At 35.9% G+C, this 13,610-nt stretch overlaps 1 protein-coding gene across 1 annotated transcript in view; it reads right to left on the bottom strand.

The window, feature by feature from the left end:
• RNF180 (ring finger protein 180) overlaps nucleotides 1-13,236 on the bottom strand; it is a 66,298-nt gene extending 53,062 nt beyond the window's left edge. The window contains exons 1-3 of the mRNA XM_066569238.1: nucleotides 13,120-13,236; nucleotides 10,819-10,914; nucleotides 6,321-7,265 (exon numbers count right to left, since the gene is read on the bottom strand). Coding sequence (XP_066425335.1) covers nucleotides 6,321-7,265; nucleotides 10,819-10,914; nucleotides 13,120-13,221 — 1,143 coding nt within the window. The 5' untranslated portion in view covers nucleotides 13,222-13,236. The remainder of the gene's footprint in view (nucleotides 1-6,320; nucleotides 7,266-10,818; nucleotides 10,915-13,119) is intronic.
• Nucleotides 13,237-13,610: the final 374 nt, after the last annotated feature.

Raw genomic sequence — 13,610 nt, forward strand, 5'->3', positions numbered from 1 at the left:
CAGGGTTCGGCTGCATTAAAGTAATTCTTAAAAAAGTACTTAAATTATATGCTTCTCACTGCCATTTATTAAAACTCTTTCACTCCATCCAGCCAGAAGTTTATGGTTTTTTCTTTGTGAAGTTTTACTGATTGCTTAAACACATAGTTGTGTTAGCAGTCATGGTTACAAAGTACCCCAGATCAGCTTTCTATTGGAAGTACCAGAGTGACAAAATCCACATTTTTACAAGGAGGATTGCTAGAGCACCAAAAAAAAAAAAAAAAAAAAAAAAAAAAAAGTAAAACTTGCAAAAAAAAAAAAAAGGATAGCAGATTGACATGAGAGGCAAGCAGCCATGAAATGGAGTGCGTGGCAGAGGACCATTACGACACGTCAGGCTGTATAGAGGATGTGACTTTCTAGAATAACATTCTCCTGGGAAGATCCCTCAGCACTGGGAAACACAGCTGCACTAGCCACATGTGCAGCTTGACACAGTCTAAGAAGTAGACCCATTTAAACATTCCATGCCATGATTGCAACCTCTCACCAAGGATAAAATAATCAACCAAAACCAAAGTATCTTCTTCTGAAAGCTACTACTTGAAAGCAATCACTTAGTTTACACACTAATTTTGAAATTTTTATATTTTGTAAACTATGCTTACTGATGAGAACTAACATTTATAAACTGTATATAATTTTCTATATAATATTGTAAGAGACTTAAAGATCAAAATTGCCTCAAATACTGTTAAGATCACCAAAGAACTTTGCTCATTCTGGCAAACCAACACCACAAGGCAACTGTTCATTGGTTACGACCCTGTCCCCCTGCCACCCACCCTGCCACTGTTGGATATGCCTTTGTGACTTCCTGGAAATTTGGACAGTAAGTTAAGTCACATGACAGGAACTAGGGATAAGATAAAGGTGGTAATACTGTCCAATTATCTCAGACTAGGAAGAGGTAAACAAGCTGGGAGAGCACTGATAATGAACAAAAAGCATCCACAAGGAAAGCCAGCTCAGTAATTGTGCTGACAGTCAGCTCTGACTAGGTTCAGCTCAGAAGGAAGAGGCCGTGGCCCACTGACTCAAAAGAAGAGGAAAACTGAGCATGGCACCACTCAGCATTGGAAACAAGCAGATCATTTAACCAACAGAATGGGAGAACTCTGTATGCAATGAGCATTGATTCCTTTGTTTGCTAAAATGTACAAATGGGGAGAAGTTTTGAGTGACCTTGGACTCCTACTACTGAGAAGACCAGAAGAGGACCATTGGGATGATGTCTGGAGCCATGGTTGGTGATACCTTTTTACTTAATCTGTCTGTCTCACTCCTTTCACTCCCCTCCTCTCTATTTCTTTCTATCTCTCTCTACCTCCCACTTACTGTTAGATGAAGTTCATACTATTGACTTCAGCATTTGGTCTTGTTTGCACCTTAATTTGGGCAGAGGCCTTTCTCAAATAATGGGATCTTAACATTATTTTGTCATAGTTGGCAGGATACTGTGATCTGAATTGTCTTTGACAATAGTACAGTTCCCTGGGGGGGGGGGGGGGGTTGTGTGGTTCCTTCCCTGGGAACACCTGGAAACTTTGCCACAGCTTTCCTCTGAGGAAGGTTATATGTGTTCTCCTGTGGGAACTTTCGAAAAAATGGCTGTCCAGGGTAGTCAGTGCAAAAAAAGTATTTTTTTTATCCTTCCTTGAAAAATTTGTTAGTTTCCCTCCTAACTGTCAGGTGGGTTTACACAAGAAAATTAAGCTATTGGCTCCTCATAATGAGCTATTGGTTATTCAAAAATATGAAGATGAAATAATGGTATCCTTATGAGATTTAGTGAAAGAATAGCACTTTCAGTCAAATAAGGAAAATGAAAAAAGAATGCAAGTAGAGGAATTGCTAGCTGTCAAGCACGGTGATGCCCAAATGCTTCAGGCAGAACTTTTGGAATATGAATGAGAAAGAGGGAGAATCTTAGGGGGATAACTGCAGGATGCAGAACCTCTAACATACTCTAAAACATGATCTTGTAACTCGACATTATTTTGTTCAGTGGAGGAGTTGGGAGACAGTGCATGAGTCTGTGGTTCTGCAAAAGAGCAAAATGTAACATTAAGGTTAACACTGACGTCTGATGACAAGGCAGTAGCATGTTGATACTTAAAATTGAAACCCCAAATGACTGCCAGGATCAGCAAACAGCTACTGAAATGGTGCTTTATGTATCTACTAAGATATCAAAGCCTGGTCATACATCAGGCAAGACTGAAATCCATTAATACTAATTCATTAGGATACTGAAAATCTGAGTATACTTTCAGGATGGCAAAGAGGTAAAATCACTGGAGTAAACTGAGCCAGTGTTATCTGCCAAACTGATAAGGTTAATTCATGGCTCCTGGATGAGAAACTGAAGTCTGCTAATCTTAACTCTAAAAGAAATCTGGGTTAAGCCATTTAAGTACTCCCTAATTCACAAATTCAACACTTCTCAAAGTTTGCAAGCAGTCTTATTTCCTCCAGATGCGAAATAAATTAGAGGACTGCCCCATGAAAAGATGAAGGAAACAACAAGAGGAGTGCACCAAACACTTCATGAAACAGAAGTTAAAACTCTAAGGGGTAATCTGCCAGGAAGTTTGTGTTGCTTTCTTTTTCTAGGAGTGCTGGCATTCCCTGCCAAAACTGAAGATCAAAAGAACCAGCTCAGATTGGGTGAATCAGTGGATTTACATGAGAAAGTTTGCAGAAGTCAGCTAAGATACAATAACGACTTTTCCTTTAGGGCCTTTATCCTCCCTGGTAGACACAGGACCTCTGAATCAACACTGGATGGATTTTTCATCCTCCCAGTAATCTGTCTGTAGTCGACTGAATTTTCACTTTTCTTGTTATGGGAACCAGCCAACATATGAGACCAAGCTGCATGAAACCAATGAAACTTTTAATTGCCACCATAATTGCTTGTAGTATCAACTTACTAACGTTTGTGATTTGTTTGTGTTTTCATTGCGAGTGAACCTGTTGGGAGACCACATATTAGTCAAACCATTTTATGTGTTGTTAGTTTGATTTTTTTGCCAAGCTTATTTTGTCTTTTACTGGAAGAAAATGGTGTGGGAAGAGCTTTTACTTTTGTCTCATAAATGTATAATTTTGTCTAAATCAAAATTAGCTTGGGAGTTGGCATAAGAATTTACGCATATTTGGAATCATACAAATATGTATTAACCATTTCTGCCTCAAAAGGCTTAAGATTTAGGATGATTTGGCTACATTTTACAGAGATATTAATGCGTGAGCTGAATAATCCTAACAAAACAAATGTTCCATGAGAAATGGAACATTTCCTTTTTAGACCAGAAGGACAGACAGCCGTGGACCAAAAAAGGAGCATGGGTAAAATACAAAAAGGCTGTTTACCAGATCTTAAGCAACTTTACTTGGGACCAGTTTTGGAACCAAATATGTTATCAAGCATGAGACATTCCAAATCAAATCAGAGACTTATATTCCCTGTTGAACGTGTCTGATATACACTGACTTTTTACTGTGTGTCCTAACAGAGTATTTTAACTTTACCTAATTTATTTTATTTATGCTAATCAATATAGTTACTCTAGTACATTCTGCACCACATGTGCTTCTCAGTTGTGGGTGCAATTTACTCTGGCAGCAACGAGGGCCATTTGCACCCTGAAATAAAAATTAAAGAAAACAAAAACCCAAAAAACCCCCAACCAAACAAAAGCCAACGAACAAAAAACCCCCAAGTAACCAAGCAACCGAGCAACCAACCTCCTGAAACAACAAACAAGCAAGCAAACAAACAAAAATCAACACCCCCCCCCCCAATTAAGAAGCAATCTAGCATAATATAACTAAATCAGAAAGTTTTAATCTAGAAGTTAATTTTCCATGGTTTATAGAATTACTCAGCTGGACAGGAACATTACCTATAAAATTCTTTCAACTACAGTGGATATTGTTGAAAGACAACACTTTGAAGTGTTTATTTGAAAAAATTTGAAGTATGTAAGCACACCTTTTCAACAAATCCATTCACACTTATTCCCAGTGTGCAACTGTGTAATCAGCTGTACTAAGTGACCTGAAAATCTACTTCAGAGCAGGCCAACTGACCTATCTTAATACATAATGTATATATCTGTTGGGGATACTGGCCTATCGGATTTAAAAATCAAGACTCTCTCTGTAATTCTATGGCTAATGTTGGCGTACATCCAACAGGCACAGTATTGCAGAATCCATCACATCCACTACCAATTAAACAACACTCAGATCCTTGTGTATCACTGGTAGGGGCAGTGCCTAGTCAGGATTGGGTTAATAAGTGGAATTGGATTTGTATTTTTAATGACTGAGGAAAAGTCCCTGGAACCCAGTGTTTGAGCCACAGGCTGGTGTGAGAAAAGCCAGCTCAGGAACTGTGCTGACAGTCAGCTCTGACTAGGTTCAGCTCAGAAGGAAGAGGCCGTGGCCCACTGACTCAAAAGAAGAGGAAAACTGAGCATGGCACCACTCAGCATTGGAAACAAGCAGATCATTTAACCAACAGAATGGGAGAACTCTGTATGCAATGAGCATTGATTCCTTTGTTTGCTAAAATGTACAAATGGGGAGAAGTTTTGAGTGACCTTGGACTCCTACTACTGAGAAGACCAGAAGAAGACCATTGGGATGATGTCTAGAACCACCTTTTTACTTAATCTGTCTCACTCTTTTCACTCCCCTCCTCTCCTATTTCTTTCTATCTCTCTCTACCTCTCATTTACTGTTAGATGAAGTTCATGATATTGCCTTCAGCATATGGTCTCGTTTGCACCTTAATTTGACTAGACGCATCTCTCCAATAATCAGATCTTAATAAATATAATTAAAATAATGTTGGAATAGGTTAAGCATGTCTTAACAAGAAAAATTCTCAAAGTATCTTTCTTCCTTAGCTATCAAAAATTCAGAAAATCTGTACAATGTCTTATTCTTGAAAGTAACATCTCAAGATTAAAGTGTCTGGAGACACTGTAGGTGACATGATGAAAATGAAAAATACACATTGTGCTTGTGCATCATCATTTCATTTACCAAAACAATGAGATCTGGAATTTTTAAAGCCATTTTAAGGATCTGAACAGCTAAGAATCTTTATAGGCTTATAAGAAAACAAGTATTCAATATTAAGACATCAACATTCTCAGCTTCATAGATGCATTTTACAAGAACAAGGTTTCAAAAGGTCTCAATAGCAGTTTAAGTCTTAAAGCAAAACAAAAAGCCTTCTTAAAGAAGAAGGAATATATGCACACCATACTGCAAAGACTCATAATATTTCCCAGACCCATTACGTTTTCAGGTTGGTTCTCATGTATAATTGAGAGAGACACCCTCTGAGTATCTTTTTTAAGTCTTGAATGCAGAATGACAAATCTACTCAAAGGAGGAGTAATTGCTTGAGTAGATACTTCTTCTCTGATTATTTAGTAAGTTTGCTCTTGCTTACCACACAGGTTTTTTTTGCAGGAAATTTATGATGAGAAATTTTCTTTTAAAGGCATGTTTATCATTAGTCATTCTACTAAATTTGAGAGCAAACCAAAACTGTGTTAGTCATTTCAAGACTGGCTTTCCTTCCCAGTCTTCCACCAAAAACTGTGACTGCCTACTGCCTTTAATTCTATTCTGCTTTACATGCCTTAAAGAAGGAAACTATTACTGTACAATTGATAAGAATGTAACAGTTTGATAAGATTTGCAGGCCAAAAATTTACCTATTAAGGACTAATATTTTAAATAACAGTAATCAACTCTTTACTAATAGAAAAATATTTTCTTATAATAATATCTTACAAGAAATAATAAAGGCATTTAAAACATACTTAACTATAAAGTTAACTCAAAATGCCATTAATTTAGTTAGAAAATTCTGTTATGGTAGGGTTCCTCATTTAGAAGATTCAAATTTTTAGTTTTTCTTTAATCCCACAGATTAAATTTCATTGTGTTTTTTCCCACTTCAAATTACTATTACATTAAAAAACAATAAGAAGGCCAGTGAAAACCCATCATGTTTTGATTTTGCACAGAAAGAAAACCTGATATGATGGAATTAGAAAAAAACTACATGTAGGAAGGGTTCATACATCTTTGCTTGCCTGATACCCGACTGCAGGTCAGGTAGGAACTGTAGACAGTTCCACATTAAGCCAATATTAAAAGACAACGTTAAAAAAAAAATCAGAATTATTTCTAAAAGCAAGTCAAATTATACCAAAAAAGTAGCATAATTAATTTTAAACACTTACCTGCTTCTGTAGACATTGTTCTCGCCTTCTTTGTTTTCTCCTCAGGCTTTTTGACTTGTTTCTTTCTCTCTTACTCAGCTTTTGGTTGAAGGAGATACTCGTAGGCTGCACAAGACCACCAGGTGTGATGTATTGTTTGTCTTCTACAGCCCTTGTAGGTGAGGAAAGATTCATCACAAATGGTGACCCATCAGCAATGACACTACCAGAAGATTGTCCAGTAACTTCAAAATCACACTCACTTTCAGTGTCTCTGTGTAGTAATGTGGTAACAGAAGTAACTTGAAATTGGTTTTGTAGTATCTCAGCCCTGGAACTATACAGATCCTGAAAAGAACTACCATCTTTTCTACTGGCCTCTAATTGCAAGCTCCCTTGTACATAAGCAGGTGAATTTTCACTTTGGCCATGGTAAAGTTGTCCCATGCCGCAAGTTTCATATAACACAGGTGACAAAACAAGTCTTTCTCTGATATTTAAGTCCAAGCTACATGATCTGTGAAAAGGTTTTACAGTGCATGCATCTTTTATAGGATAGGAAGAAGGGAGATTTCTTTTTTGATTTAATGTCTTTAAGGGCAGTTTTTTACTTTCTACCTCATATCTGGGAGCTCTTACTTCTAGACAAAGTGCTTCTGTTAATCTTCCAGCACCATTATTACTTCCAGCTGTGTATGAAAGCCCTTGATTTATGATTTCCAAAGTTGCAGTTACCACTTCATGGCAGGTATCCTTGTTAAAACCAGACTGAATTTTGAGAAGCAAATGTTTCTCTGATGATTTTGACAATTTAACAGAGAAAGGTGGCTGATCCTCAGTCCCAATTTTGAAGAAATGTATATTTACTAACTGTCCACAGGAACATTCTTTGTTGCAAACAAATTTAAAGCCCCCTAAGCAGGCCTCACAGAATGGACAGTGCAGTTTTCCAATTGTCCACTGCGCCTATTGACAAAAAGAGAAAAAAATAAAACACACAACATGTTCACTGAAAATAAATGTGCAAGAAATAATTACTGAAGTTATTTTCTCCTTTAGTAAGAGGATTTTCTTCTTGTTTTTTCAAATAGAATAAAAGATACTTCACAGCAGAAAGCAAATTCACCATAAATAATGTTCTGGTCAAAGCTTGGCTTGCTGCAGGGATAACAAATTCTAAGAAAACTAAAACACACATTGTAAAATGTACGAGCTTTGAAATATGTTTAAAATTTGTCCACAGATAGAATAATGCTGCAATACTAATAAAAACATTAGATCTTTAAAGTAGTGAAATCAATTTCCCAAGTTAATCTGGAACTGGCAAGGACAGCTTCTCAGCTGAATGTTCTGAGCACTGATACATTTCTTGCATACTAAGTATGGTAGAAGAAGATTTCTTATGAAAAGAATATAGCTTTTCACTTTGATTACCCCACAAAAGCTTAAAATGGTATTTGTATTTTGGTGTATGTAGCATTACAACATAATCTCTGTGCAGAAACCATGACAAATCCTTAATACTCTATATATAGGGAGACAGTTATTTTCATTATTTATAATTCTATGAATTCTTTTCAACACTGAAGGCACTTTTTCAAAAGGAAATACATATCAAAGATCTATAAATGCCTACATATTAATACAACTATTAGTCCTCCTATATATTTAGACAACTATTAGTATTTTCAGCAATTATATTCATTTGTCAGCAGTACTGTTGAGGACTAAAGTTATTCAAGTGTTTGTAGGATCAAAGCCCAGATAAGAAATGACATTATCAACTCCAGTCACACTTAACTGAAGAACTATGTGTCTGAAGAACTATGAATACAGAAGGTACACAACCTTTCTAGTTTAAGCATTGCTTTCAGTTGCAAATGCCCTTCAAGGTGATTTGGACAGCTATGTCCATAACTGATGCTTGTCCCATTGAAAGGTACAGAAAATGTCAGAAAGACCAATTTAGCAGTTTCAGAAAAAAACCCCAGCAACTTGTGTGGAAAAAGTTATTTTCAAAAAGAATAGTTTACACATAATCGCAGGTTTTCAAATTCTTGAGGATTCTGTAAACATGCTCAATCGCTCTCAGTTTACTAAGACTGACCAATGTGTACACAGGCCACTCCCAAAGAAGAGTTAAGCTTCTTCAGAGATTTACTCTTAAGTCTCCCACAGTCCATTTCCCAGATGGCAGGGGCTAGACACTAAAATTAAGGGAAAAGCACTTTCTCGTGACTTTATTGGGTCTCTCTGGGATGGAATAGCATCCAATCTTCAAATGGAGAGGCGGAGTGATTCACAGAAGGCCAGAAGCCTGGAAAAAATGGACACGCAAGACACAGGAGGGAAAAGGACACCTCCATGCCCCATGTGCACAGAGACTGGGAGATGAGGTGTAGTACCAAGGAGCCTGGGACTGATTTAGCATGAGTTTGGCAATGGAGTGTGGAAGCACTGACTCAGTAAAAGAAGAAACAGCCTACTAGTGGAGGAGGTGGTAGGGGGAAAATCAGCAAGATCTGAAAGGGAGCTGAGGGTACATAGATTTAGTGATGGACTGCATAAAGAGGGAAAAATGGAAATGGTAAGAAAAAGAAACCAAAACAAGAAATAAGTGATGGGTAACAGAAAATCCAGGTCAATAAAGGTCACTAGCAGCACTAGCTACGTATTTATAATTATTGAAGATTAACTATACTAATATGTACATGAAATCCAAGGAGATTGGTTAAGAACAGGGACAGATGGCAAAAAAGAACCGGCTGGGAAGCAGTGGGTTTTTACAGCCTGCAAATAGACTTTGCGCTTATGCAGAATGATTTAGCCTTTGATTCAGGAGTCATACAGGAGAAAATAACACATGATCACAAAATTATTCAGAGCTCAGGAGGATCTGGAGGTAAGTCAGAATTGTTTAACACCCTGCAACCCCCGCACTTACCCATAAAAACACAGGATCTTGCCAGAGGAGACAAAGTGAATGAGGCAAGAGTTCCAAGGATATTAAATGACATAATGAACTTTGACAAAGATGACAAAGATGTCAGGTGTACACAGAGAATTGCATTGTCTGCCTTTTTCACCAGAGGAGAATTGCTCCTCTGCATCCTTAAGCAAATGTATCAAGCATTCAATGGGTTTTGTATTTCCTCGGTCCCCAGTTTGACCCTCCAGGTTTTCAAATGCAAAAGCTAAAGGTGCAAAATAATAATTTAAAAGCTAAAAGTGAAAAGAATAATACTACTATCAATATTGAATTCAATTATACTGAAATAATTTAAGAGGCAAAAAAACCTCTAAAAAACTGCCTTCTTATTATTAAAGATTCATGGTTAGGCGATACTGTAAAGTGACTCATACTATAACTCAACTCATGAACCGTAATTTTCAAACACACCTTTAAGATTAGTGTTTCTGAACATAACTGTTCTAACATAAGTATTCTGAACATAACTATTATAACATAACAATGTTTAATTCATTGAAGTAGAGTAGATCACTAATTTAAAAGTTTAATTAATGTTTAACAGAAAAATCCCACATAGAGGAATACAAAGAAGGAAGATGAAGGTTTTCTAAATTTCTGTATGCTTAGTTCTAGTCATAACAATTTTTTTTCTCTTTGCGCATTATTTTCAGTATAGGTTTGCTTAGGGCAGAAATTGCTTAAAATACAGCAAAATTTTACACTGAAGTCTAAGGAGAAGTCTAAGGAATGCAAGTAAATTTACTTATCAAAATCAGAGATACATAAAAGAAAATCAGTGAGGCAAAAAACCCCACTGCTTCTGCTTATTGATATCTATGTCACAACATTAACTTCTAGATCTACAACAACTTAGAGAAAATACCAACTGAAGCAGTCAGTACAACAGGAAATTTATGAGATGATTTGTAATTTACAAATGGGCAGTTAAAACTCAAAAGCAGTCACTGGCTTGTCATCAGACCTTTGAATTGGCAGAAAAGTATCTACTTTATATTCATATGACATAAGAGCATATTAAGTATAAAAGACTTAAGTATAAAACACATCATATTCCAAAAACTGATCTCTTAACAAATCTGGAGTCCACTTTTATGGGGAAACATGCTTCCTGTTGTCCCTGTCAACCTGTATGTCAGTACTGCAAGATATGATGCTCAAAACAAAGAAAACCCCAAAGCCCAGGTAACAAATACAATATTAAGCATTGACAAACATGCAGAGATGCCCATGACAATTATTTGGACAGCCATAAACACAATCATCTGTTAAAGAGTAGGAAACGGAATTTATCACTTGTAGCACTTCTGCATATATTAAAAAGCAAAAGAAAATTAAACAGCATTTAAGAGAGGAAAAAAACGGTAATGGTAAATGGTAATGATAGAAGTTCCTGAGAAGAATTCCCTCAGTAACAAGGTCTCTGTAACATACATGGACCTTGCCAGAATAGTGTCCTTGAAATTTGTCCCCCTTAATTATTTTACATGCTGAATAATGAAGATGCAAGGAAAAAAAAAAATCTACTACCTTTTCAATCACACATTTCACCCACTCTGGAATGGCTTCTAAGCTCACATGCCATACATTGCAAGAATTCTGAGCAGCAGCTGAAGGTTGTGATATCTGTTAATAAAACAATTGTACTGTTACTCAAAATTTATGTAAGCTTTTTATTCTTTGAATATAGCCAGAAGACAGTTCCCCAAAACCAGTAAACATTAACAATTAAAAAATCTCAAATATGATGTGCTTCTTTAAGCTAAAAATCAGATAGATATTGTCAGTAATTCTCTATTTCTGAATCTAAAAATATTGGGCAACTCCTATGGAAATGTAGGCATCTGGAGGTGGTTTTGTTTTGTTTAAAAGAACAGAAAGTATGCTGTTGCAGGCCTCCCAAGAATATCTGGAAATTGATTTTAGAATCACTGTGAGCCTGCATAATTTTTCAGTAAAGACAGAAAAATATACGTTATTATTTACATAAAGACTGTGATCAGCAATGCACAAATGCAATGAGTAGAATTAATTTTCTAATTTTTTTTAGAATAACTAACAGACTAACCAGGTAATCTTATCAACTTTAGAGTTTTTACAGCAATAACGTGATCAAGTGAAGAGAAAAGAAATCTAAAAACCTGTAGCATTTCACTAATTGATACTAAAATAAAACAATTGCCTAACTAAATAAGTGTTACAGGGATGGCTAAAATTATAAGGAAACTGGTGAGAAAGTCCTAAAATCAGTTGTTAAAATTTATCAATAAGGAAAGTTGTCAACGCCCATGTTATTAAAGTCATTGAAATAAAAATATGATTCTGCTGAAAATTAGAAGTGGGGCTACAGACAGAAGATAGAAGCTTTTAAAAATTTTCCAAGTATTGACAGAAGACAGATCCATTTATCATGTCTATGCTGGCTTTTTGTCCTATCTGTGAAGATCATCTGCACTTCAATATGCATTTAACTATTAGTGCTTAGACCGTGTTCTTAACTTCAACATTTGTTTTAAAATTTGTTCTGCATTTTTTTCATTCGTTATTCAGTTATGTCTTTGTGTGAAGGTCTAAAAATGATCTGTGAAAACACGCTTATGCAGATGAAAACATTAGTCTTCTCATCCTAGTACTGTCTTTCCCTCCCAACCTCTTTAGATACAGTGTTAAATTACACTTTTGTATTTGCTATCTACATAAATGGAGGAGAAACTACCTCAGCCATGTGCAATGATGGGTGGATCTCCACTCACAACTAAAAGCTCCACCATAGGGAACTTGGATAAAGATATCTTTTTATTTTCACTACATTTTTTTTCCATGGAAGGAGTTGGAATTTCCACATTCCCCCCCCTAAAAATCACTTCAAACCATGCATAAAAGAACCATCAAATATAAAGTGAGAAAATTATTCTAAAACTTCAAGCTCTGTAAGCAGAGTGATTAAAATGGGGTTTATTGATAATACTATCATAAAATAATCTTAAAAACTAACTTTATTTCTACATCTATTGGCTGTACCCCTCTCTAGTGTGCAAAAGAATGTTATTTCATTACTAACACATTAATAAAAAAACATCACCACCTTCTCTTCTATTTGCTTTTTAACTTTGATTCAAGAGGCTGTAAGCCTTTTTGGCACATTTGGAAAGACCCTAGCTCTTTATGATTAGTAGCTGCCATTATAAAACAGTAGGAAATACTTTGTCATGGTTTTATTTAATGTAGTGTATTTTATTTAATTTAGTGTAATTATCCTTCTGTTTATTTTAATAAAAACAATATAAATTACTGAGCAGGGTATAACCCTGCTCAGGGCAGACTAATCTTCTGAGCTATTTTTGTGCACAGACTATGGCCCGTATTTAAAAAATGAAGAGGAAAATTTTCTGATGTAGGGATATTTTACACACAGTTAACTACCACAATGGAAATTAGAGCCAGTCTTTAAAATATACCTTATACACAAAGAGTTGTCCATTAAGAGATTTAAAACAACAAAAAAAAAGACTGCTTTAAAACCATCAAAACCAAACCCCATTTTTATATTAGAAATGGTAGTGCTTTATACAAGCTAGTAGCCAAGTGTCCATGAGCACCAGCCTGCATATGGCAGAACATGAAGGTGATCACTGCCTACTTGGCTTCACTAAAATTACTTCCTCCACTACTCTCTACAGAACTGTCTCTTCTTTACTACATACAAGAGATTAATTACAAAGTGAGGCTAAGTCTAATACTTCTCCTTCATTAAGTCTAATACTTCTCCTTCATTTAAAATAAATGGCACCAGAAGAACTTACAAACTCCCTCAGAAGAAGCTATACTTACTTTGGGTGTTTTCTTCCCACTACATTTTGCAAGAAAAACAGAATTTGCTATATATTTTCTACATCTCCAGCAACAGAGAGCACCGGCCTCTTGGTTGTTCATTATGTCAGCTTGGGATTTTGCAGCTCTGTATGTTGACCTGTAAAGACCACAAAGCATACAATTTGGTCACCCATTGAAACACCAGTTTTCTCTTGAGACCTTGAAGTCTATAAATACTCTCACCACTGTAGTGGAGACTAATACTCTACTTACAAACATACTCTGATCTTACATAGCATGCATCTAGATGTTTTTAATAGTAATGTGAAACAGCTAGTTTTATTTCCAGGTTGCAAAAAGAACTAAATAGCAACAAAACAAGACAACTAAAACTAAATAAAATAAACCAAAACTGACCAATCAACCAAACAAAAAGCTTGTCCAATATTTGGACAAAAGATAAGAGAACTCCAGTTTTTATGGAATATGTCCACAGCAATTAGTCATTG

Source organism: Molothrus aeneus, chromosome Z (assembly GCF_037042795.1).
Source record: "Molothrus aeneus isolate 106 chromosome Z, BPBGC_Maene_1.0, whole genome shotgun sequence".
Lineage (NCBI taxonomy): Eukaryota > Metazoa > Chordata > Aves > Passeriformes > Icteridae > Molothrus > Molothrus aeneus.